Source organism: Pan troglodytes, chromosome 17 (assembly GCF_028858775.2).
Source record: "Pan troglodytes isolate AG18354 chromosome 17, NHGRI_mPanTro3-v2.0_pri, whole genome shotgun sequence".
Classification (NCBI taxonomy): Eukaryota; Metazoa; Chordata; class Mammalia; order Primates; family Hominidae; genus Pan; species Pan troglodytes.
Window position 1 is genome coordinate 35883041 of NC_072415.2, and position 26153 is coordinate 35909193.

Consider the following 26153-nt stretch of genomic DNA (forward strand, 5'->3'; position numbering starts at 1 on the left):
CAAATTTTTCTCAAAGGCAAGCACTAATGTAAACCTTAGTTTGTTGAGAAGTATGAAACATTAATTAAAATGATGAGACTTGGAAAAATAACTTAAGAACTATATACTCTATGTATTTGTACAATTAATACAAGTCAACTAATGGGTGAACTTTATGGCAGGTGAATTATATCTTAATGAAGCTCTTATTAAAAAAAAAGAGTAAATCAATAAATGTAAGCTTTGGCTGAAATCAAACAACCCTAAACATATTACAAAAAGATCCTCTTTTACATAAGGATTCCAATGACAGACTGTGATGCCTGATGGTACTAATGGAACACCTAAAATATACTTTGAATTAGATTATAAACTAATGCTATCATTGGTACTTTAGAGTACTGAAGTGTTTCAAAATTTAGAAGAAACAAATTGTTAGTTTCTTCGTCCTCACTGAAATGTTTTAAATAACTCTCTACATTAATATTAGGCAGGGATAGAAAATGGGAAAGTTAACATCAGGAGAGATTACCATCAGGGTAATATTGCTGGTTCATGCCTTCTGGAGGACCTTGTCCACCATGACTGTATTGGTCCCCGTAATAGTCTTCCTGGCCTGAGTACTGCTGTGGTGGGCCTGAAAAACCACAACCAGTCAAGATATAAATAATGAGTTCTCTATGTCATCAAAGGCTTTCTTTCTAATTTGATATTATGAAAGATTATTTCTCAACTATAGATTCCCATCTCATAATTTGGCATTTCAGATACTTTTAGCTATTCATATACATATGCATACATACACAGCAGCTCCACAGACCACATTTACTAAAATCAATGTTAACACCATACATGCAGTATCAAAAAATACCAACTCAGAAAAACAAATGCTAACTTCTTAAAAATAGGTTCAAACTAGTAGCAAATTTATTTCCTTTTAATTTTGATACTACAGTGCTGTGAAGTAAAATTGGGTTTATTCCTGACCCTTTATAACTTTTCAAAAACAGAACAGTATTTTCTGCTGTGAATTAGTGAGCTTTCGATATAAAATTGTATGGTATAACTTATTCCAGAAAATAACAGATAAGAAGTTCCTATCTTCTTCGTGACCCCTTTGTACCTACTAGAACCCTACCTTTTGTCAAAAAAAAAAAAAAAAAAAAAAAAAAAAGAAAACGCCCTGACTTTGTCTAGATTAAAAGGTCATTAAAATTTAAAGCCTTTCAATTACATTAAGTAGCAAATTTTCCAAATGGAATCTTACCCTGTTGAGGAGGTCTATAGGGAGGAATCTGTCTCTGACCCATCATATGATTGCCTTGGTTAACTTGACCCATCATTCCCATAGGTGGCTGCTGTCCTTGGTAATGCTGTCCGCCTCCCTGTGGCATATTGTATTGCTGAGAAGGAGGCTGCTGATGCATCATTGGACCTGAAACAAGACACAACATTATACACATAATTTTTTGTATATAACTTTAACATCTCAAGAGAAATAAGATAATCTTTTATCATATAGTCCCAAAAATATATAATTAAATGCAGTAAAAACTGATTTCAAATAATAAAAATAAGTCTTTGAATTAAAATTCACATGCCTAAAATAATCTGCAAACAAAAGAAAATAACCAATCCATGGTGGTGAACTTGAAATCCACTGGAAGATGATTCTTAGTCATTTTTTAAAATAAAATGCATACAATATATGAACATCCTGAATGTGTGTATTTTCCATTAAACACTATCTAGTATTTACCTATACCATCTTTCTTGTGAAGATATCATCCTTATGCTACACTGGAAAATACACCAAAAGTAAACTTTACAAAATCACACAGCAAAACAGTGGTCAAACTAAGGAAAAGAAACCAAATCTCTAGATTTTTACTTTGTTCTCTTTTTCAATACTCACTCATTATATAATGGTAGACAGGAAAACTACACAAACACCGAATAGAATTTCATAAGCTTTAATTTAGGACAAAATCTTAAAAAGTCTTCTTTCCCTTTCCCAACTACAAGATTTATAACCTAAAAAGGCCTCCTTGAAATCAAATGGCTATACTGCTTAATATGTTAAAAGACACATACATTACATAAAGACTCTCACACCTCTAAAAACAGGCAGAGACATGCAACAAGCTGTAGGCTAAGAAATCTGAACTACAGAGTTTCCAAAGTGAGCAATACTGGGGTAGCCAAACTACCACTGCTATAGTATCACACTGGCAACAGTAAAAATGTATCACAGGAAACAATAAACAATGGCCATAAAGTCCCACATTGCCATCTAACAATGTTAAGCAGCTCCTGAGAGGTTTACTGGGCCAAGTTACGGTATGGGGAACTCATCATTTTGTCATTATAACATTACTGTCTCAGAAGTATGGATGAGTCCTTTCCCAACTTGCTGCTTATATAGCTACATACTCCTCCTCCCCCTTGAGTGACATGGAGAAAATTTAAGTACAAAAGGCAAAGTACTAGACAGCCTGGAAAGGTTTCACAGATGAAACTGCCCAAATGAGCCAAAAGTTCACTATTTAATTACTTAACAAACAACTAAAAACAAAACAAGCCCACCTCTTCAAATATATTACTGACTTACAACAGCAGCAATGATGTAAGCAGAAAGACTTCACATTTCCAATCAGAAGAACTGTTTTATCTGAAGGAGTACTTTATCAGAGATAACTGTTTTTCTCCTATTTGCCTTCCGTGCTTCTGTTTCTTTTTTCCTTCTTTTCAATTTTATTCTCATAAATGTGAATGTAAGCCTCTCAAAAACTCTGGGACCTTTCTTTCAACAAGGAAATACAGTCTTAGTAGAGACAAAGTGGCTGGGTGAGAGTAGAGGTGAAGAGAACTTAATACTGAAGGTACCCTACAACACTGCCAGTTACATGGTTTCACAGTCATTTCCTACAAACTCCTAACAATTACCAGAGGTAAGGACCCTAATTCTCAATTTTTTTAGCCAAGGAATCTAAAAATCAAGATTACACAGCTAATAGATAAAAACTGAGAATAAGACAAACCTCAAATTTTATTTTGAAGCACATGTTTGTTCTATTTTTCATTGCCTCTATTAAAACATAAGCTATAACAAATTCGTAAGCCAGGAGTGGTGGCTCACACCTGTAATCCCAGCACTTTGGGAGGCTAAGGTGGGTGGATCACCTGAGGTCAGGAGTTCGAGACCAGCCTGGCCAACATGGTGAAACCCCAACTCTACTAAAATGTACAAAAATTAGCCAGGCATGGTGGTGCACACCTGTAATCCCAGCTATTGGGGAGGCTGAGGCAGGAGAATCGCTTGAACCCGGGAGGCAGAGGTTGCAGTAAGCTGAGATCATGTCACTGCACTCCAGCCTGGGCGACAAGTGTGAAACTCTGCCTCAAAAACCAAAACAAAACAAAACACAAAACAAATTCAGTAGTTCCGAAGCAAATAATTTGCAACAAAAAAGTTCCAAAACACTAGTTTAATAGCAGTTATAATTTTCAAATATATGTTGCATATACTAAACTATTAAACACTAACATTCATAATTTAATAGGTAACCTGATCGGACATTTATGTAATTCATTTTCAGTAAATGAAGGTTTTGCCTTTTCTTCTCCAACACTGTCTAAAGACCTCTTGTCTTAACAGAAGGTAACTATATAACTAAAACCTATAATATTAGAAACAAAAAGAAAGCAAAACCACAATAGCCAAAAGAAAAAAAAATCCAAAAAGATACATAACAAAACACTAAACCTTGCTCTAAAGGAAAGCAAAGTAATTGTAGCTTAAGCCCTAGATAGAAAAGACCATGCCACTTGTGCTTTATCTTTTGGGACTGTGAGCAGTTCCAATCCCGAAGAGTTCAATTACTACCCTTCTTTTACTGTCACTTCTCTCCCTCAGAGGATCCCAACATCATTCATGATCAAGCCTAAACCACAGAGAGAATGCAGTCAGCTAACACTACTAAAGCACAATACATTTCATAATTTTCCTTGAAGCCTTATCCATTAAAGAAAAAAAAAATTATGACTATGACTTCAATTCTGATTGTTTAGGAAGTATATTATTTTCCTTCTTAGGATAATGAAATTATCCTACACTGGCAATGTATATTATCTCTTAAGATACTAATGAAACTAAGAGAAGCAAACTCAAAAGGTTACCCCAAAATATGTTCTAAAAATTTGTACTGCAGAGTGAAATAGCATTATAAAATGCATCTTCTACAACCATTTTCTGCAAACAATGGTATCATACATTACTACAGACTTTAAGGTTATTCTTCACCTTTTACATAAACAATTTTGATGTTAAGACGCACTACAAAGCGTGATAATACATATGCAAAGACCCTACTGATGTCTTAATTACCCAGAATATATTTTTCCAAGTGTTTTGCAAGGGCATATAACAAACACTTATCATTAGCACATTATTTCTTCCCATTTTGAGTTTTATATTCTAATAGATATTCTATGAAAATAACATCCTTTATTTTAAACACATGTAAAAACCTCCCAAATTACCATATTTTATATTATTGGCATTCTTTTCTCCAATGAGATGGTTAATACTTAATTTTATCTTAAGTCGGTGGTCAAAAAAAAAAAAAATTTTTTTTTTGAAGTCAAGGATCAAATTTATTGAGTACTTATTAGGTACAACACCCCAGGCTAGGAGCCATGGTAATATAGAGATGTGATGAGCACTGTCACTGTCTATAGTGACATACAATTAGGTAGACTGAAAAAAATAATTTTTAAATACTTAACTATAAGGAAAACATTGTTTTAATCTGTCAATTCTGAATAATGTAATTTTACAAATATTCTATATATATAGAACATTCATACATATACACATGTATTTCACATCTTCAGATGCAAACCAATACACTAAAATTTTATAAAAATTGTATCATTAATCTACAAATTATTTTAAATAATATTGTTTAAAATGACAGCTAACATTTAATGAACACTTATTATTAGCCAGGCACTAAGCTAATAGCTTTACCTGTATTATTTATCTTCCCCAAAGCCCTATGAAACGGGTAGTATTATTATCGACTTCTTCACAGACAACAACATTTAAGGCTCACAAACATTAAGGACCTTACCCAAAGCTGTACTGCTACGAAAGGCTCTAAAGTAGCATAGCTACTAAATGGTCCAAAGCCCGTGCTCTTAATCACTATGTGTACTTCCTCTCCAAATTCAAATCGTACTTTTCCCATGCCACTATCTCCCATGAAAACAGTTCTGTATAATATATCTCTATCACTGTAATATAAAAACCTTAAAATATAAGAAATTTCTTCACCCCACCTATCTTAAGACCATGAAACTCCATAGATAATACCCTCCTCAGGCCTATTTTCACATTCATATTTCATCATTTACTGCTTACATTTTACTATTTGTTCCTTAACCATTTAATCTCAAACTAACCCAATTATAGCTCTTATTTGGAGTTATTTCTAATAATTTATTTGCAAGAATCCCTGTATTCCAAAAAACTCAATTAGCTAACTTACTATCTGCTTAAATAGCTGCTTAAAAAGAATAGGATTCTTTACTTACCTAAATTATACACCTGTCCACATCAAGAATTTTTAGTAGTTAATAAGATGTTTAGATACAATATCAAGGATAAAAGAACAAGAGCAAGTAAGAAAATGTAGGATGACTAGCCCAGTTCAGTAAGGTCACTGCAGCCAAGCACAAATTTAGCTGAGTTTCCAGCAACCAATGAAAAAATGGAAACATGATTCTAGCAAGTAAAGAGAACAACAGCTCATTAAAAGATACAAAATCTTTCATAACATTAGAACTTTAGAAAAAATCTCATAAAAGTTTTAAAAGGTATTAAAAATAATATCAATAACAATTTTGTTATTGTCATTTGTTTCTTTAGTGACACAGACCATCTTTACACACAGTTATTCATACTAACCATTTCTTCAAGCTGGTTATTCTCAACTGTGGGCAGTTTTGTCCCTCAGGGGACACTTACAGCAAGAGGATACCTATCTAGCTAATCAATCAACAAATAGGATAAAGCAGTGAACAGAATAAGACACAGTTCTTCACTTCATAGAACTCAGAGTCTAAAGAAAAATAATTAAACACATATTTTTTAAAATTATGTAATTATAAGTAGTACTGCTTAAAGGATTCTAAGTATAGGCTACTATACTTAAGTGAATTTGCCTAATAATTTAAAATATAGTGAAGTAAGAGGTGTTTTTTATTTTATGTTGGATGCTTTTAATATTTTTTTAGATTTTTTTTTTTTGAGACAGAGTCTTGCTCTGTCACCCAGGCTGGAGTGCATGGTACAATCTCGGCTGACTGCAACCTCCGCCTCCCAGGTTCAAGCGATTCTCCTGCCTCAGCCTCCCGAGAAGCTGAGACTACAGTTGCACACCACCACGTCCGGCTAATTTTTGTATTTTTAGTAGAGACAGGGTTTCATTATGTTGGCCAGGTTGGTCTCAAACTCCTGACCTCAGGTGATCCACCCACCTCGGCATCCCAAAGTGCTGGGATTACAAGCATGAGCCACCACACCTGGCCAAGATTTTTCAAATTTAACATTAGTTATTTTAATAATCAGAAATATTTACTGATTACTAAAATCAGAAAAAAATCAGAAAAATTTAGTAAATTTACTTAATTGGGATTTCCTGTAGCTCCTTTCATCCTGGATGGGGGTTTTGGGCCAAGCAGGAGGGTAAAGGATCGAGATTGGAGACTGAGATCAACCACATGGACAAGCGATTAATCAAATCTACATAATACAGTCCCAATAAAAACTCTGAACACTAAGGCTAAGGGAAACTCCGCTGGTCAGCAATATACCCTGTGTGTATTATCACACATCTGTGAGAGGAACACAACACATAGTGACTGTTCAAGGAGAGGACAACACAAACTTTGCATTTGTCCTCCACATTTGATCAGTCAGCAAATCCGCTCTACCTTCAAAATACATGGTAAATATCCCAAAATTGACTACTTCTGATTACCTCCATAGCTACCATACTATTTGAAGCCACGATCATCTCTTAAATACAACAAGAGCCTTTTAACAGGTCTCCCTATTTCACCCTTGCCCAATTACAGCCCATTTTCTATACAGCTGCCCAAAGGCATTTTTTGAAAACCATATATTCAGATCATGTTATTCCAGTGCTCAAAACTTTCCAGCAGTATATCTCCTTCCACAGAATAAAATCTAAAATCCTTATGGACTAAAAGACTTTCAAGGCCTAGCCTTCAACTATCTCTTGGACCTTATTTCTTATGACTTCCCACTTTCACTCACTCCGCTCCAGTTCGATGGGTCTCCTTGCTATACTTCAAACACACCAAGTATGCTCCAGTGCATACTTGCTGTTCCATCTGCCTGTGCCACATTCTTTTTCTAGGTATCTGCTCACCACCCTAAAATGGCATACATCCTTATTTTTCTTTTTCCTTTTCCTTTGCATATTTCTCTTCGTAACACATATCATCTGACATATTTGTATCTGAATCCTTAAGATAAATGAGGAGCTTTTAACCTTATAACATTCATATTGTTAGGAACTTACTAGCATTTCCCAAAGTGTCTATAAAACCTTATAGTCTTCACTTTGCATAGTAGGATCAGACCATATCAATGACCATGCAAGCAGAAATCATGCAAAACGATCTTAATAATCAGTAGGGAAAAAAATCATAATTATTCCATGGCCTTTAAAATTTTGGTCAAAACACTGAAAACTCTATTACTGTCAGTTAAAATACATAGGGAAATGAGAAAATATTTAATTCACTGTAATTTTAAACATTAGAAACATTGAGAATTGGCCAGATGTAGTGGCTCACGCCTGTATGTACTCCCAGTACTTTGGGAGGCCTAGGTGGGTGGATCACTTGAGGTCAGGAGTTCAAGACCAGCCTGGCCAATATAGTGAAACCCCATCTCTACTAAAAATACAAAAATGTGCTGGACATGGTAGCATGTGCCTGTAATCCCAGCTACTCGGGAAGCTGAGGCAGGAGAATCGAAACACTTGAACCTGGGAAGTGGAGGTTGCAATGAGCCAAGATTGCACCACTGCACTCCAGCCTGGGTGACAGAGGAAGACTCCGTCTCAACAACAACAACAAAAAAAAGTAGAAAAAAAAAAAAGAAACACTGAGAATTAAAGTGTTTCGCTTCTTTGTAAAAATCCTGTCAAGAATAATTTGAAAAGTAGTTCCCTTCTCCTAATGGTATGTATATATGACGATTTAGAGTAAGTCTCTTTTCCACGGCTTAGCAAATTGTCACACTCCTTTCTAAGTTTGGATTGGCATCCAACATTTTATCCTTTACACTTTCAAAGTTGTGAAATATTTCCAAGAATTTCTTTAATGTGAAATATTTTGCCAGTCTTGCTTCCTCTGGGACATTTTCATCCTTTTCATCACAACTACTTCTCTCATTTGTATCAATGAGTTCTCCTTCTTTAAGCACCTGCAGTGCATATCCAGATTCTCCGAAATGGCAGCAATGTCAACATTTCCACAGTCAGCAATTTCTTCAGTACTCCATTTACACTGAATTTGGGTTTCATTTCTAGCATTATCATTTTTCATTTCTTTGTTGCACTTTTATCTATGTTGGCCAAGTCCCTCTTTCAATTATCCAGGTTTGTAAAATCTCATATAGGTTTACTGCTGGGAGCCAAGGAAGCAACACAACAACAAGCTTTGCTGTATGTGCATGAACTGACAGATGCACAGTGACCAATCACTGACAAAATCTAAAAGTAACATCCATCACTTATCATGACAGGCATCTGTTATTTATGTAGTGATTTGTAGACTGAAGAAAGAGCAGCTAAGAGTTCATACTTTATACAATTACTCTTAATGTGCTATGGTAACTGAAATTCAAATGGTGGTGCTGGGGGAACAGGTGTTATTTAGCTTAACTGCAGTAACTGATATTCATGTATATCAGAATTGCATACAGCAAGGCCTGCCTGTATTTCCATAGGATGTCTGTTTCCTCATGCACAGAATGATAGTAATAGTACCTTACCTACTACCTCAAGGATGTGAGAATTAAAGACATGCAAAGCATTTTGATAGTTTTGTTTCTGTTAGCACCTGGCACTAACAGGTACTTACTGAATATTAGCTGTTACCTTTGGTAAGTAATATGCCAAAAAAAAAAAGAAGAAGAAGAAGAAAAGCTCCATGGTAATATACTCATGTTAACTGAAATCAAATCAGTTTCTTTAATAAAAATCTTCTCAGGCCTTTTAATAGTCTAATAAGCATGCTGAACCTTCCAAAGTATTTTACTAGTAATTAGTAAATCTATTAATACCATAACTTAGCAAATGCTGGGTCAAAGTTCTGATATAATTGGGAAATAATCACATTTTTTCATGAATATTACCATTTCAGAATCCTATCACTAAAACAAACTATTTTAAAAAGTTAAATTCCAGCCGGGCGCGGTGGCTCATGCCTGTAATCCCAGCACTTTGGGAGGCCAAGGCAGGCAGATCACAAGGTCAGGAGATTGAGACCATCCTGGCTAACACGGTGAAACCCCGTCTCTACCAAAAATACAAAAAAAATTAGCCGGGCATGGTGGCGGGCACCTGTAGTCCCAGCTACCTGGGACACTGAGGCAGGAGAATGGCATGAACCCAGGAGGCAGAGCTTGCAGTGAACCGAGATCATGCCACTGCACTCCAGCCTGGGCGACAGAGCGAGACTCCGTCTCAAAAAACAACAACAAATAAAAGTTAAATTCCTACCTCTTAAAACTAACAAAATGTTTTTACATGTGAAATTCACATAAGGCAAACAGACTTAACCTATAAACAACTCCTTCAATAACAGACAAACCACAGAATATATGACATGAACAGGCAATTCATAGAAAACATGCAAACAGCAAATAAACATACAAAGTTATGCAACCTGACTAATAATTGAAGAAATTAAGTTTACAGTTTTCCCCTACATATTTAGCAAATAGGAAGACTGTAACTGGGTATGTAGTAAAGTAAGCACTTTTATATGCTGTAGGAATGTGAATGTGGCCTCATGCAACCTTTATTGAAAACAATTTGGCAATGTCTCTCAAGTATTTCAAGTATTCATATATTTTAATAATTCTATTTCTAGAATTTATCCTACAAAAATCTTGTACAAGTAAACAAAGACATAGCTACAAAGACATTTTTTCCAGAAGTATTTGTAAAAGACTAGAAACATCTATCAAAAGTGAAAATGGCTTTGTTGTATTATAATACATCCATACAAAGAATGTTGCCATTTAAAAAATGAGAAAGATCTATATATACGAATAGCGGAGGTACAAGGAAATAAACTACCATGTAAAAATACATATGTAAAAGTAAATGCTAGGCCTATCTCAAGCACCTCCTTTTGGTCTCTCTTAATAATCCATTGTGTAATAGTAAGAGATAATAAGATAATAATAAGAGAAAACAATCTCAGCTGTGGCAATACATGTTCTTTGCCCTTCATACTTATATAACGAATGTGAACAGTTTAGGTACTGAAAGAAAAATCTCCTTCTACTTTCATGTCAAGCCTCTGGGTCAGTCTAACCAAAGAGTATACTGACAGAAAGCACAGTGTTTTGAAGATATTGTCATTTGCAACTTAGCCACGTGAATCAACACTTTCTTAATACTATTAAAACACCCAGAAATAAATTAGATGCTGTGGCTCAAATAAGACAGTAGCTGATAAACCAATCTCAAATGTTTTTGTGTTCACCTTTTTTAAAAAGCTTGATGATTGGCCAACTGATTTTATAAAAATTATGCAAATGATTACCAAGTCAGGATTTTTACATGCATCATTTCACTTAATCTTACTTGGAGAAATCAAGTAATTTAGTCAAAGGTCCCACATACAGTAAGCTACAGGGGGCCAAGACATATCCAAATCTAAAGAATTACACACATGGAACTTACAAAACATATTCTTTAACACAAGCACTGCAATTTGTAAAATTCTTTATATTTGAATATATAATTAGTAAAATTCTGTTAAATGTGGAAAGCTATAATTACTAATGACTGATAATGAAAAATACACAGATATCTGTCCAATATAACATCTTCAGAAATCCCTTCTACACAATTTGCCTTTTCATACACTGAATGTACTTGTTGCTTTATTAAATAAACACTTTTCAGACAGGTGATCATATAACACTTGCTTTTTACTGAAGAAATGAAAGAAATAAATAAGATTTTGTGTGTCCATCCTCAGACATTTTTCTAGGCACCTGGGATACAGCAGAGAACACACTTCCTGCTTTTATAGAGCTTGTTGAATTCTAGTGAAGTTTATGCTCTATATGCAAATAAGTTTATGCAGGAAGATGGTGGTTTACTCTGAAAACTGGAGTTACTCTTTTTGTTTTTTTAGAGACGGTCTTGCTCTGTCACCCAAGCTGGAGTGCAGTGACACCAGCAAACTCACTACAGCCTCGAAGTCCTGTGATCAAGTGAACCTCCTGCCTCCACCTCCAAGTAGCTGGGACTGCAGGCACAAGCTACCACGCCCAGCTAATTTTCACATTTCTTTTTGTAAAAAATGCAAGTCTCGCCATCTTGCCCAGGCTGGTCTTCAACTCCTGGGGTCAAGTGATCCTCCCATTTCAGTCTCCCAAAGTGTTGAGGTTACAAGCAAGGGCACCAACGCCCAGCCAGATCTTTCTCTTAAGGTTCAAAATGACAAAAAAATAAACTTTATCTGGGTAACAGTGATAATAACATGGGAAAATATATGTTGGATTGACTATTACACTTAAGCAACATTTTGCCAGCAGTTTAAGAAACAAATTAACATAAAAATTGGGCCCAGCGCAGTGGCTTGCGCCTGTAATCCCAACACTTCGGGAGGCTGAGGTGGATGGATGGCTTGAGGTCAGGAGTTCAAGACCAACCTGGCCAACATGTCTCTACTAAAATACAAAAATTAGCTGGGCGTGGTGGCAGGCACCTGTCATCCCAGCCCCTAGGAAGGCTGAGGCAGGAGAATTGCTTGAACCCAGGAGGCGGAAGCAGCAGTGAGCCGAGACTGCACTTCTGCACTCCAGCCTGGGCGACAAAAAGTGAGACTCCATCTCAAAAAAAAAAAAAAATTTGTGCTAAAGCGCTCACCTGGAAGCAATAGACCCTCTAAGAGAACACAGAGAAAAACATTTTGCAATACTAGCTTAGTTGCTGAATTAAAACAAATAAAAATAAATAATAATAAACAGAAAAACTTTCAATGTAAAATATGCAGCTTATTTTTACAAAAACTAAGAAAATGTTTTATAATGAAATGAATATTAAAACTTCATTAATAAAACTCTTCAATCATCCTCTAGCATCTAGTAAAAAAATTCATTAATAAAACTCACCATGAACTTCTTTATTAAAAGGTAACATATAATTAAAATGCTTTTATAAGAAACTCATATGATTAAAAAACTAGATGCTGCGAGAACACTGTATAACTTTCTTTTTTGGTAACTGTAATTTTGTGTTCTTTTGATTCTGAAATATCAAAATTTAAATGAAGATTTTTATTTGTCCTAAAGATATTTTTAAAACAATAAAGATTTCCGGTGAAACCCCGTCTCTACTAAAAATACAAAAAAAAAAAATTAGCCGGGCGTAGTGGTGGGCGCCTGTACTCCCAGCTACTTGGGAGGCTGAGGCAGGAGAATGGTGTGAACCCGGGAGGCGGAGCTTGCAGTGAGCAGAGATTGTGCCACTGCACTCCAGCCTGGGCAACAGAGCCAGACACCATCTCAAAAAAAATAAAAAATAAATAAACAAATAAAAATTTCCTCAATGATTTTAACCATATTTTCTTTTTGAAAATTGTCTTTAATCTCTTCAGATCTCTACCTGGTCATTTCTGTACAGCCTATTTTCTATTAAGAAGTTCATAAACTGACCAGGTGCAGTGGCTCATGCCTGTAATCCCAGGACTTTGGGAGGCCAAGGCAGGTGATCACTTAAGCCCAGGTGTTCAAGACCAGCCTGGGCAACATACCAAGACGTTGTTTCTATTCTTTTAACAAAATACAAAAAATAAAAATAAAAAAGAAGAAATTTATAACTATGAGAACAAGGCAAAAAGTGATATAACTACTGTACTATAGTAAAAGGAAGACCTACACATACTTACAAAATACGACATTTTTAAAAATAAAAGTTGGTCCCTAAGAACAAAAAATTTCTAAAAACACCTCAATACTTTTCTCCAAAAAGTCAATATGCACATTGCTATATGCATTATTTTTTTCTTCGAATCTTATTATGTCATATCAAACCATGCTGCAGCAACATCCATTTTTTGTACACACCATACCTTTTCTTAACTATAGGTTTCTAAGAAGTTAAGAAGTGTGCCATCATTAATGGAGTTGCTGTCAGAATCATCAATTTTCCTGTTCTCTCTCCTGGTAACCAAACTGTATAGAGAAACACATGAACTCCCTTCTGATCTAGCACTGACTGGATCTTGCTGTTGTTTGGACTTTTAATTGACCTAATAAAAACAAAAAAATAATTCTATCGTAAGCATTAAGTAACTTTGGGGGAAAAAAATGTAGCAAGTGCCAGTTTTGTGAAGCTACAATGATTGGCAATTTTTTCTATTATCTCCTTTTGCTTTCAGTATATCTCATGAAAATTATTAAAAATCTGTATTATTTTAAAATTATATTATTTCATCATAAGGAATTATCAACAGATTAACACTAACTTCTTTTATCTGGGTACATTTTAGTGCTCTGTTTATTTTATAAATCAAAATCTAGAAAATTTTATTCCAAATACATTTAATTCTATCTTACAGTCTTAACTTCATTACATTTTGTAACTGAAATAGCATTAACCTGGAAATAAGCCAAATGTTTTAACAGTCAATTAGCAGAACAGAGCGCCACTTACTGGCTTTTAGTTATTATTCACAGAATACTTAAAAGAGAAACATGGTACAATTTCATTCTGAGATTGGTAATAAACTTTAATGGACTTACATCACTCTAAGACAAGTACAGCAGCACCTCCACTGAACATTCTAATGGCAAATTATTTTAGAATTACCTTTTAACGCTGAAACACAGCATCAGAAAACATCCATATAAATCAAGGGGAATTCATATAAATTAATACATCCTTAATAAGTAAAATGAAGGAGCAGGTGTTTATTTTCTCAACTTTCTAGCTAAACCAAATGTTTGGTTCTTCATTGACTGGCTTTAAAAAACAATTCTCAACAATACAGAACCTCAAACAAACTGTCCAAAAGACATAAAAATAAATAAGCTTAAAAAGCTACATTGAGCAAAGAGATTTAAACTAGCTTCAAACTCAACATCTCCTTTTTATGGGCATGACTGTCACTCACTTTAAACTTTTATTTTTATGAACCAGCTAAGAACCTGACAACAATCATTTTACTTTTCAAAGGCTAATAGAGCACTCTAGTCAAGAAGGACATAAAGCTTAGTTACCTTGGTTTGGCTGCATATTCATATTTGGTCTGGGACCATAGTTTCCCATTGGTTGTCCCTGACTCATTGTCATCTGATTCTGTACTGGCATGCTCTGTGATGATGGCACAGAATGGTTGTAACCTCCCATGGATCCATGGCTACTTGAAGGCATATTCATGGAACTGTTTGTCATATTGAGTTGATTGGGTCCAGGTCCCTGCATAGGCATATGGTTAGGCCCTTTGAAGAAAAATGATGAGAAGCAAAATATGAAAGTTAAACAGATGGTCCATACAAAAGTACCTGGAAATAATTTTTTTTGCATTATTATAGTAATACCAAACAATAATTAATCGATAGCAAAGTAAATGGTTTATAGGAAAAGACAGCAAATACTGTGAAGTAGTTATTCCCATTTTTGGATTAAGAAATTGATGCTTTTGAAGTCAGGAGCACTCTGAAAAAGAAGGGAGGACTAGCTTCTTCATAAAAGAGCAAAACATATCATAAGGTTGGAGTAATTAACTATGAACATAAATGAACAGACTAACAGATCGATTGAACAGAACAGAGTCTAAAAGTAGACCCAAATACATAGCTGAGTAAATAATCACAGTAATATTAAGTATTAGTGAGCAATAGAAAACTAATTCAGTAAATGGTATTGTGACAACTGGGGAGCCATCTGGAAAAAACAAGTTGGATCACTATCTCATTTGTTCCACTAACTAATTCTAGATGAATAGAAAACTTAAACATTTAAAAAGAAGAAACCATAAAAGAATTTCAAAAAGGAGAATTTTAAAAATAATAATGGAAGGACCTTCTTAAGTATGCCAGAAAACCCTGAGCCATAAAACATTGATAAATTAGACTATACAAAATTTAAAAATTTGCACGACATAAAAAACTCAAAATTAAATAATAAAAAGGTAAATAAGAAAATATTATTTATAAGATAGATCGCAGACCCAGACCAAATTAATTACTTAACATATGAAGTAAGTAAAAGACCACCACCAGTAAAAGAATGGGCAAAGGACATAATGAGGGAATGACTAGTTCACACAAAAACTACAAAAAGGTTCATCAACATTAAAAGATTGATTGCTTCACTTAAAATAGGAAGGCAAATTAAAACTATGAGACCGAACTTTCACCTCTCAGATTCTCAAAAATCAAAAGTTCGATCTAACTATATTGTGAACAAAGAAGCACTTTCATCCATTGTTGAAGGAACAGAAATCTTACTTATATTTCATGGGGAATCAAGCTTGTGGAATCAAGGGTGGGATCAAGCTTGAGGAAATTTGTGATGACAAACAACAATTCAAATAAAGTAGTTGTCCCTCAATATCTGTGGGAGATTGGTTCCAGAACCACCCACAGATTTCAAAATCCGTAAATGCTCATGTCCCTGACATAAAATGACACAGTATTTCCACATAACCTATGTACATCCTCTCATATACTTTAAATCATCTCTACATTACATGTACTACCTAACACAATGTAAATGCTATGTACATAGTCACTACACTGTGTTTAGGGAATAATGACAAGAAAAAAAAAGTATGTACATGTTCAATACAGTCACAATTTGTTTTTCCAAGTATTTTCAATCCACTGTTGGTTAAATCCGTGGATGTGAAATTCATAAATGCAGAACTGATGGATATTACTATTTTTACACAAAGCAATTTGGCACTAACTGTCAAATTTTAAAATATATATACCTTTAACCCAGCAATTTCAGTTCCAGGAATTTATGCTAGAGATATACAAATTTTTGTGTGCATGTGTATTGACACACAGAACACATATATATGTGTATATATATTTTTACGGCAAATTCATGACAGTATAATTCATAATAACAAAAGACTAGAAGCCTATGTTTCCATCCTAAATGTTCGAATAAATTAAACTTGTAAAAAAGAACATGATAGAGACCAAAAAGAATAAGGCATCTATTTACATATGGAATAAAATAATGGTCTCCAAGATATATCTTTGAGAAAGAAAAGATACATAATAGTATTTAATGAGTGCTATCATTTGTACTTTAAAAAAAAAAAGAATAAAAATAAACGAAATATACATGCATTATTTTATATAGAGAAAATCTCTCTCTTTTTTTTTTTTTTGAGACGGAGTCTCATTCTTGTTGCCCAGGCTGGAGTGCAATGGTGCAATCTTGGTTTACTGCAACCTCCACTTCCTGGGTTCAAGCGATTCTCCTGTCTCAGCTTCCCAAGTAGCTGGGATTACAAGTGTGTGCCACCACGCCAGCTAATTTTGTATTTTTAGTAGAGATGAGGTTTAACCTCACTGGTCAGGCTGGTCTTGAACTCCTGACCTCAACTGATCCACCCACCTCAGCCTCCCAAAGTGCTGGGATTACAGGCTTGAGCCATCATGCCCAGCGAGAGAATATCTCTTGAAGGACAACTAGAAACCAATGCCTCTCTAGAACTGTCTGGAGAGGTGGCGGCTAGGCATCCTTTGGTATTCTTTGATTTTGGTCCCATAGGCATGTATTACCTAGTTTTTAAAAAATCAATTAATTTTTTAGGCTGGACTCGGTGGCTCATGCCTGCAATCCCAGCACTTTGGGAGGCCGAAGCGGGTGGATCACCTGATGTCAGGAATTTGAGACCAGCCTGGCCAACATGGTGAAACCCCATCTCTATTAAAAATACGAAAATTAGCCAGGTGTGGTGGTGTGCGCCTGTAATCCCAGCTACTCGGGAGGATGAGGCAGGAGAATCGCTTGAACCCGGGAGGCAGAGGTTGCAGTGAGCCGAGATTGTGCCACTGCACCCCAACCTAGGCGACAAGAGCAAAACTCTGTCTCAAAAAGAAAAAAATAGTAATTTTTAAAAAAGGGAACCTGAGGCTGAGTAGTGATTTGACCCAGATCAATGAGAACATAAGTAGCTCTAAAACTGAGTCTACATAATGAAATATACATTAAAAACCAAACTGAAATAGGAAACAGCCAAGATGCAAATTTGTGTGCATAAAAAGGTTGGCTAAATGCTATAAGGAACAAATAAAGAAAATATAAGTTACTGGCCTTCCAATTTCTCCTACACTTAACTGTAACTCCGTAACTATTGTTAGGAGAAATTCTTTCTGGGGTTTTTTTTTTTGTTTTTTTTTTTTATGGAGTCTCACTCTGTCGCCAGGCTGGGGTGCAGTGGCGTGATTTCGGCTCACTGCAACCTCCGCCTCCTGGGTTCAAGTGATTCTCCTGCCTCAGCCTCCTGAGTAGCTGGGATTACAGACGTGCAATACCACATCCAGCTAATTTTTTGTATTTTTAGTAGAGACGGGATTTCATCATGTTGGCCAGGATGGTCTCGATCTCTTGACCTCGTGATCCACCCGCCTTGGCCTCCCAAAGTGCTGGGATTACAGGCGTGAGCCACCGCGCCTGGCCTGGAGAAATTCTTAACTATTGTTTCGGAAGCTCTATAGTATTCTGAACAACCCAGGTCATAAGTGGTTGATAATAACTAGCTTATAAAAGAATATACTTCAGAAGGCCTTACACAAAACCAAAATGTCATGTTAACCATAACTGTACTGCTGCTCAAATGCTTCTTTGGCCTTAGGCTTCAATGTTACACAGAGAATTTAAGTCAAAATCCTAATTCAAAGTACCATCATAAAAAGTCACAAAACTCCTAAGTAGCTAACCTGCACTATCACTACCTTTCCAGTTCTAAAAACAGTGTGTCCTGGTGAACTAAATGTGGACTTGTCAAGAAGCTTTCTCTTGACTACAATATGACTACAAACTGAAAAGCAGTGATGTCTTTATTCCTACCTCCATACTGGATGTGTGCCATATATGTTGCAAGCCTTAGCAGGAAATAGGAGACAGCCACTGAAACACCACTGCCCTCCTATATGATCAGTCACACCTCAATCTTCTATAAGCCAGGCTACCTTACCTCTTTTGCTCTGTGCTCTCTTTTGTTTCCTTACTGCACCCATCATCCTTGGACACCAATGCTATCAATCAACACAATCGGCTACAGAAAACAGTATCCTAAAGATGCTAATTACTAATTTTAATAATTGTTCTGTTATTTTATTTCCATTACTGCTAGTTGTATAATGTCTTCTTTATCAATGAAAATAACTTTTGTCTTAGAAAGTAAAAATATTCTGATACCTAATGTAGATAATATTCTACCAAAAATTACGGCCATGGGTTGATGCTACTGTTACAAAAACAAAATAGTGTAAAGGTACTTGTATGATTAAAATTTCAAACCAGCCAAAGGTAACTAAATCAGCATCCAATGTCTTAAAACATATCAACCTAGTGACCCTACACTTAAAATTGACAAATAGAAAAGAGAATGGCTCAGTGTATAAATAATGTAAGGAAGTTTACATTATTTTTCAGCCTTTAATTTTTGCTTTAAAATCAATTCCAATATTTATGTTATGCTATAAACCTATGTATTAAAAAAATTTAGATTCAGCTTCAATATCAATAAGGAAATACTAAATACACCAGCACTTCAGAGACTGTTTTCTTTCCCCATGTGTTTTTCCCAGTGATACTGTTTCTGAGATCAATCAATATTTAAGTAAATAAAAACTCAGGGAAATGTTATAATATCTTTTTTAAACAGACTTTAATTCTTAAGCCATGGTGCAACGCCTTTTTTTCCAAAAAGCTTCTAAAGCCAACTGTATTGCAGTTTCAGACAGACTAAATTTAGCCAGTTCTGTTCATCAGAGGAATGGTGTGTGTCAGCTACATCAAAGCCCAAGGGCAGCCTGATAAACACTGAATACAGGTCACGTAGCTCTGTAGCTAACAAACTCTAAGAGAGCTTGTACTCGGGGGCATTCAAAGCAGTTTTGTCATCAACAATCTAGTATCCCTTGAGCCCCCATGTCGTTTCAGTTGCTAAGCAACTCTGGTGTTAATGTCTTAGAGGAGAAAAACTTACCAGGCATCTGGCCGTTCATCTGGTTCTGCATGTGCGGTGCAGGAGGACCCCCACCTACCATTCCATCTGAAGGCATGTTGTGAGAGCGTGGAGGTGGGGGAGGGCCGCTCTGATTCATCCCTCCAGGACCCATAGGCATATTCTGTGTGGGTGGCTGAAAGAAGACAGTTTAGTAAAACAAGAGAAACAGACTAATATACGAAAGATGCATAGGGTAAAAGAGTTGCTTATGTTACTAAATTGCAGTAAGAACAAAAACACAAATGCATTTCGAATTCTTCTAATGCATTTTCATCATGAACATAGTTAATAATCCCCAAAACTTTAAAGCATATTTACTTTATAAAATCTCAGTAGTGAAAATTAAAATGTTAACATTCTATACAAAAAATTCTCATTTATTTATATATTAAGCATTTCTAATGTGTCTATTATTATCTAAATTATGTGAAAAAAATTAAATGTCCTTTCATTATTGATGTATTGGATATACTTATTATTAATGATGGATTTTACCTAAAAATGTACAGTAACAAAAAATGATGAAAGGACTCTAAGTCCCAAAACGTGCCATATTTTACACTATTTCGGGGTGGAGGATAGTGGCAGCAGAGGAATGTTTTAAAACATGAAGACAACAGTTCAACATTTTTGTGCCGACTACTGCTATAGATTGGAAACATTACTGATGGCCTCCAAGGGTACAGAGACAGCTGCCTCAAAAGGATGCCCTTGGCAAATTTCCTAATGCAATTTTGAAGAAAACCACTGACTAACCTTCAGAGTTCACAAAAGGGCAAAAGGAAAAACAGATATGAGGTGGTCTGCCACACCTGGGTCCCTTCTTAGGGATATTTTGGTGGAGAAAGCAAACGGTTAGTTTCGCTCCAATCCCCCATTTTTAATCTTGTAGGAGGAGAGGGAGGCATTATTCTTTAGGAATCTATTTCTGCCTTCTTTCTGTACTCTGATGTTCTAAATGTAATGTCCATTCCTGTATTATCAGTTGTTCTCTTCCTCCTACATTTAAAAATGGCCAGTTACTGTATACCTTTCCATTTTGTGAACACAATTCTCTTTGGCACACTTAACAGATACACATTGTTATTTGGCCATCACATTTAAATACTCAAACCTCCAAACGGTTAATAATCACTAACATTTACAGAAATAAACAAGTCTACTCTAATAGCACACATTTTAAAATCAGAATTTTAATTTCTTCACAACTAAATCCAGATGAATGCTCTTATTTTCTCTTAAATTCTCATATTATTTCTCCAACTTGTATTCTTTAAACACTTAAAAACCTTGTTCAGTTTTCACCAAAACAAACAAAAAAACAAACAAAAAACACTAATTTGAGTCATATTATCTAACTTTTAATCATCCTTATTTATCATCCTTCAAACCTGGCTACCTTAGCCCTCTTCTGTCTGAAAACAGAAATCCTCCTTCCTCTATTCTTGTCCAAATTTTCTGTTAAAAATTCATGTTCTCACTCTTAATAGTGAGGTCATTTTCTTGTAATTCAACTAATAAAACATCATTACTGTTACCACCATGCTAGAATAACTTGTATCAAACTAACCCTCAGCTAAATAAAACTCATAAAATCTAGACAAAAAGTAAAAACTGTTTGAAGCCACTAAAGAGTGACTTACACAAAGAGGAACAGAAGGGGCTACAACTCCTGAAAGAATGGAAGCATGTAAGACCAGCTCCACAATTATCTTGGCTTTTTCCTTGAGTTTGCTGAGTAACAGGGAAATACAGCTCAAGTAGAAAGTGCAGTCCAATTGGACTAAGGAAAAAAAAGAATCAGAATTTTTGACTATCAAAGAGCTGGAAACTAAAGAATAAATTTCCAGAGAGAAAGGACCACAAGAGGGGAAACATTCAAGAAAACTAGTCGAAATAGCAGGTAGGAGGCTAAAGAGCTCAGCAGAGATTCCAGCTGCTGCTCACTGCTATGGAGACAAAGACTGGAGTGTAGGCCCCACCAAGTTAGAGGAGCCTTCATAAATAACTCCAACTCCCTGATGAGACTACAGAAGGGCCAGCTACTCCTTAAGAGTAAGGTCGAAATTGAAATAGATCAGCCCTAAAAAGTCTTATAAACAACCTTTAATAGATTCAAGGTAACCTCCTAGTACTTCACATACCAAAGGAAAACTTAATTCTCTTTGGAGCAAAGTAACACAAACTAGAGCTTCTATAATTGTTCAACCACAAGGTCTAACACTCTTAAAAATTGCAAGGCTTTCTAAAAAACAAAAATAAATGACCAACACCCACTTTGATAGCTGCAATAACATAAAAATTAAAAGTCCAGAAAAATAACAAGTGTTGTGAACAATGTATAGAAATTGCAACTCTCATATATGCTGGTGGAAATGTAAAAGGGTACAGCCACTGTGGAAAAGAGTTTGACAGTTCCTCAAGAACTTAAACAGTTACCATATGATGTAGCAACTCCATTCCTGGTACATACTAAAAAGAATTGAAAACATACATTCACACAAAATTTCTACACAAATGTTCACAGTGGCATTATTCATAATAGTTAAAAACTGGAAAAAACTCAAATGTCCACCTACTGATGAATGGATAAACAAAACGTGGCATATGAATACAATGGAATATTATTCAGCCACAAAGAAGAAATACTTATACATGCTACAACATGGATGCACCTTGAAAACATTATGCCAAGTGAAAGAAGATGGACACAAAAGGCCACATAAATTTTATGATTCTATTTATAAGAAATGTCCAGACTAGGCAAATTCAGAGAGACAGAAAGTAGATTTGCTGTTGCCAAGGGATGGGGAGAGGGGTAGAATTGAGATTGACTGCCAACAGTTTTCACTTTATTAGGGTAGTGAAAACATTCTGAAATTAGATAGTTATGATGCTTACATAATTGTGAATATACTAAAAACCACTGAATTCTGTACTTTAAAATGGTTAAAATGGTAAATCTTATATAAACTGTATCTCAATTAAAAAAAGAATGGACAACCAAGAGAAATAACAGAAAATTTAAAAAGACACCTAAGTCATTCAGATTTTGGAGTTCCAGGCCAGATGTGGTGGCTCATGCCTGTAATCCCAGCACTTTGGGAGGCCAAGGCAGGCAGATCACTCGAAGCCAGAAGCTCAAGACCTGCCTGGCCAACATGGTGAAACTCTGTCTCTACTAAAAATACCAAAAAAAAAAAAAAAAAAAATCAGCCAGGCGCAGTGGCACGTGCCTGTAGTCCCTGATACTTGGGAGGTTGAGAAACGAGAATCGTTTGCACCTGGCAGGTGGAGGCTGCAGTGAGCTGAGATCGCATCACTGCACTCCAGCCTGGGAGACAGAGCAAAACTTTGTCTCAAAAAAAAAAAAAAAAAAAAAAAAAACAGATTATGGAGTTACTAAAGACTTAAAATAACTGTGATTGGTATGTTCAAGAAATAAATAAGGCTGGACACAGTGGCCCACGCCTGTAATCCCAGCACTTTGGGTGGCTGAGGCAGGTGGATCACGAGGTAAGGAGATCGAGACCATCCTGGCTAACACGGTGAAACCCTGTCTCTACTAAAAATACAAAAAATTAGCCAGACGTGCTGGCGTGCACCTGTAGGCCCAGCTACTCGAGAGGCTGAGACAGGAGAATTGCTAGAACTCAGGAGGCGAAGGCTGCAGTGAGCCGAGATCGTGCCACTGCACTCCAGCCTGGGCCACAGAGCGAGACTCCGTCTCAAAAAATAAATAAATAAATAAACAAACACAGGACAGATGGAGAATTTCAGCAAAGCCCTGTAATTCTGTAAGAAAGTCAAATGACAATTCCAGAAAAGGAAAATATAATCATTGAAATTAAGAAATCATTAGTTTAGAAACAGCAAAACAGAGATTTAATGAAGTAATGAATTGAACCCAGATATATCAAAGTATTAAAAACTAAAGTCAGAAAAAATCTTAAAAGCAGTCAGTGAAAATAAGACATATCACCTGGAAGGGAACAGCAATAAAACTAACAACTAATTTTTCATCAGAAATAATAGAAAATGAAGATGACAAAATGACATCTGTAAAGTGCTAAGACAAAAAAAAAAGAAAATCAACCAACCAGCCCAGAATTCCACACTAAGAAAAAAATACCTTCTAACATGAAGATGAAATAAAAATAAGTTTAGATGAACAAAAGTTAAGAAAACACTTGTTATAAGAGAACAAAATATATCAAGCTAAAAGAAAATGGCCCCACATGGAAGCATAGAACTAGAGGAGTTAGTTAAGAGGAATGGAAAAGTATATGTGGATAAATATATATTAACATTTAAAATAACAGTAATAATGACTCTACTGGTTTAAACAAATGTAGAAAAATAAAGTATAGGACAAGACACACAAAAGACTAGGTTAGGCCGGGTGAGGTGGGTCATGCCTGTAATCCCAGCACTTTGGAAGGCCGAGGCGGGGGAATCCCTTGAGGCCAGGAGATCGAGGCCAGCCTGGCCAACATGATGAAACCCAATCTGTACTAAAAATACAAAAATTAGCAGGCGTGGTGGCAGGCACCTGTAATCCCAGCTAACTCGAGAGGCTGAGGCAGGAGAGATGCTTGAGCACAGGAAACGGAGGTTGCAGTGACCTAAGATCACACCACTACACTCCAGCCTGGGCAACAGAGCAAGACTGTCTAAAAAAAGAAAAAGACAGCGAGGTAAATGAAATTAAACCGTTATAAGGTTCTTGCATTTTTCAACAAGTGTTAAAAGTATAAATTTAGACTACAACCTGATAAACTAATATTTTAATATTTTAATGAAGAATATTTTAATCTCTAGGGCAACTACTTAAAAATACATGCACACATATTAAAGATGTACACTGTAAAATTATATGTAAAATCAAATAGAAAAAATTATGCTTGATTAAAGAAAGGAACAAATAGAAAAAAAATATCTGCCTTGTAAGACACAAATCCTACTATATCATGTTCTACATTAAATGTAAATGGACCCATCATTCCAATTAAATAACAAATACATTAGATTGGATTTCAAAACACACAACTATATTCTGTGTACAACACAACTACTTTAAAGTCAAGGGAACAGATATATTAAAAGAAAAAAATGGAAAAAGATATCATGCAAATACTAATTAACAGTATGATGATGTTGCTACGTTAATACTGAATACCTGGCTTAAATTATTAGGGATAAACAGAGATGCTTTATTACGATAAAAGTTCAACAGGAATGTTTAACAATCATAAATGTGTATACATCTCACAACACTGCTTCAAAAATTTATAAAGTAAAAGTTGACAGAACTAAAAGGAAAAACAGAATAATCCAAAATAACAGTTGGAGATTTTAAGATACTTCTCTCAGTAATTTATAGAAGAAAAAAAACCCTATGAATATAAAAAAATTTTGACATTACTAGTAACCAATTTGTTTGACTAATTTGTATTTACAGAATCCAATAACTGTTCAATACACATTGTTCTCAAGTACTCAAGGAATGTTGACTGAACTGAATCACATACTGGGCCATAAAGCAAGTCAATAAATATCAAAAGATTGAAATCATATAAAATATATTTTCTGAGCACAGTGGAATTAAATTAGAAATCAGTAGGCCGGGTGCGGTGGTTCATGCCTGTAATCCCAGCAGTTTGGGAGGCCAAGGCGGGTGGATCACGAGGTCAGGAGATCGAGACCATCCTGGCTAACAAGGTGAAACCCTGCCTCTACTAAAAATACAAAAAATTAGCCGGGCGTGGTGGCGGGCGCCTGTAGTCCCAGCTACTCAGGAGGCTGAGGCAGGACAATGGTGTGAACGCGGGAGGTGGAGCTGGCAGTGAGCCGACCATGCTACTGCACTTCAGCCTGGGCGACAGAGCGAGACTCCATCTCCAAAAAGAAAAAAATAAGAAGAAGAAGAAATCAGTAACAAAATTATTCATAAAAGAAGAAATCACAATGGAAATTTTAAAATATTTTTAATTGGTAATGAAAATGTAATATCAAAATTTGTGAGATGCAGTTTAAGCTATGCTTACAGGACCATTTATAGCTTTAAAATGCGTATTTACAAGAAGGAAAGTTGAAAAATAACACTATCATCCTTTATTTTCAGTAGCTAAAGATGGCAAATCAAACCCAAAGTAGTACAAAGAAGGAAATAATGTAAACAAGAACAAAACTCAATGAAATAAAAAGCATTAAGAGAAAATTAAGCCAAAAGCTGGCTGTTTGAGAATATTAATAATTAATAACCCTTAGCAGAAATAATCAAGAAAAGACAGAAATTTCAATTTTAGAAAAATTAAAAGGGGGGGCATCAGTACATATGCTATGGACAGTAAAAGGAAAATAAGGGGATATTAATATGGGCAGTAAAAGGAAAATGAGATATTAAGAACAACTTTATGATAATGTATTTAATAATTTAGGTAAAATGGACAACTTCTTTGAAAAACATAGCTTATAGAAACTGACACAGGAAATAGAAAACTGAAACAATCCTCTATTTATTAGAGAAACTGAATCCATCATTTAAAATCTTCCCTGAAGTAATCTCCTGACTCAGATACCTTCAATAGAGAATTCTTCTAAACCATTAAGAATAAATAATA

General features: G+C 35.4%; 1 protein-coding gene across 1 annotated transcript in view; it reads right to left on the reverse strand.

Moving 5' to 3' along the window:
* The window catches only part of SS18 (SS18 subunit of BAF chromatin remodeling complex), a gene marked incomplete at its 5' end in the record, with an annotated part of 73222 nt that overhangs the window by 20730 nt on the left and 26339 nt on the right, over nt 1–26153 (reverse strand). Inside the window, 4 exon segments of the mRNA NM_001246581.1 lie at nt 512–616; nt 1247–1414; nt 14549–14770; nt 19510–19663. Coding sequence (NP_001233510.1) covers nt 512–616; nt 1247–1414; nt 14549–14770; nt 19510–19663 — 649 coding nt within the window.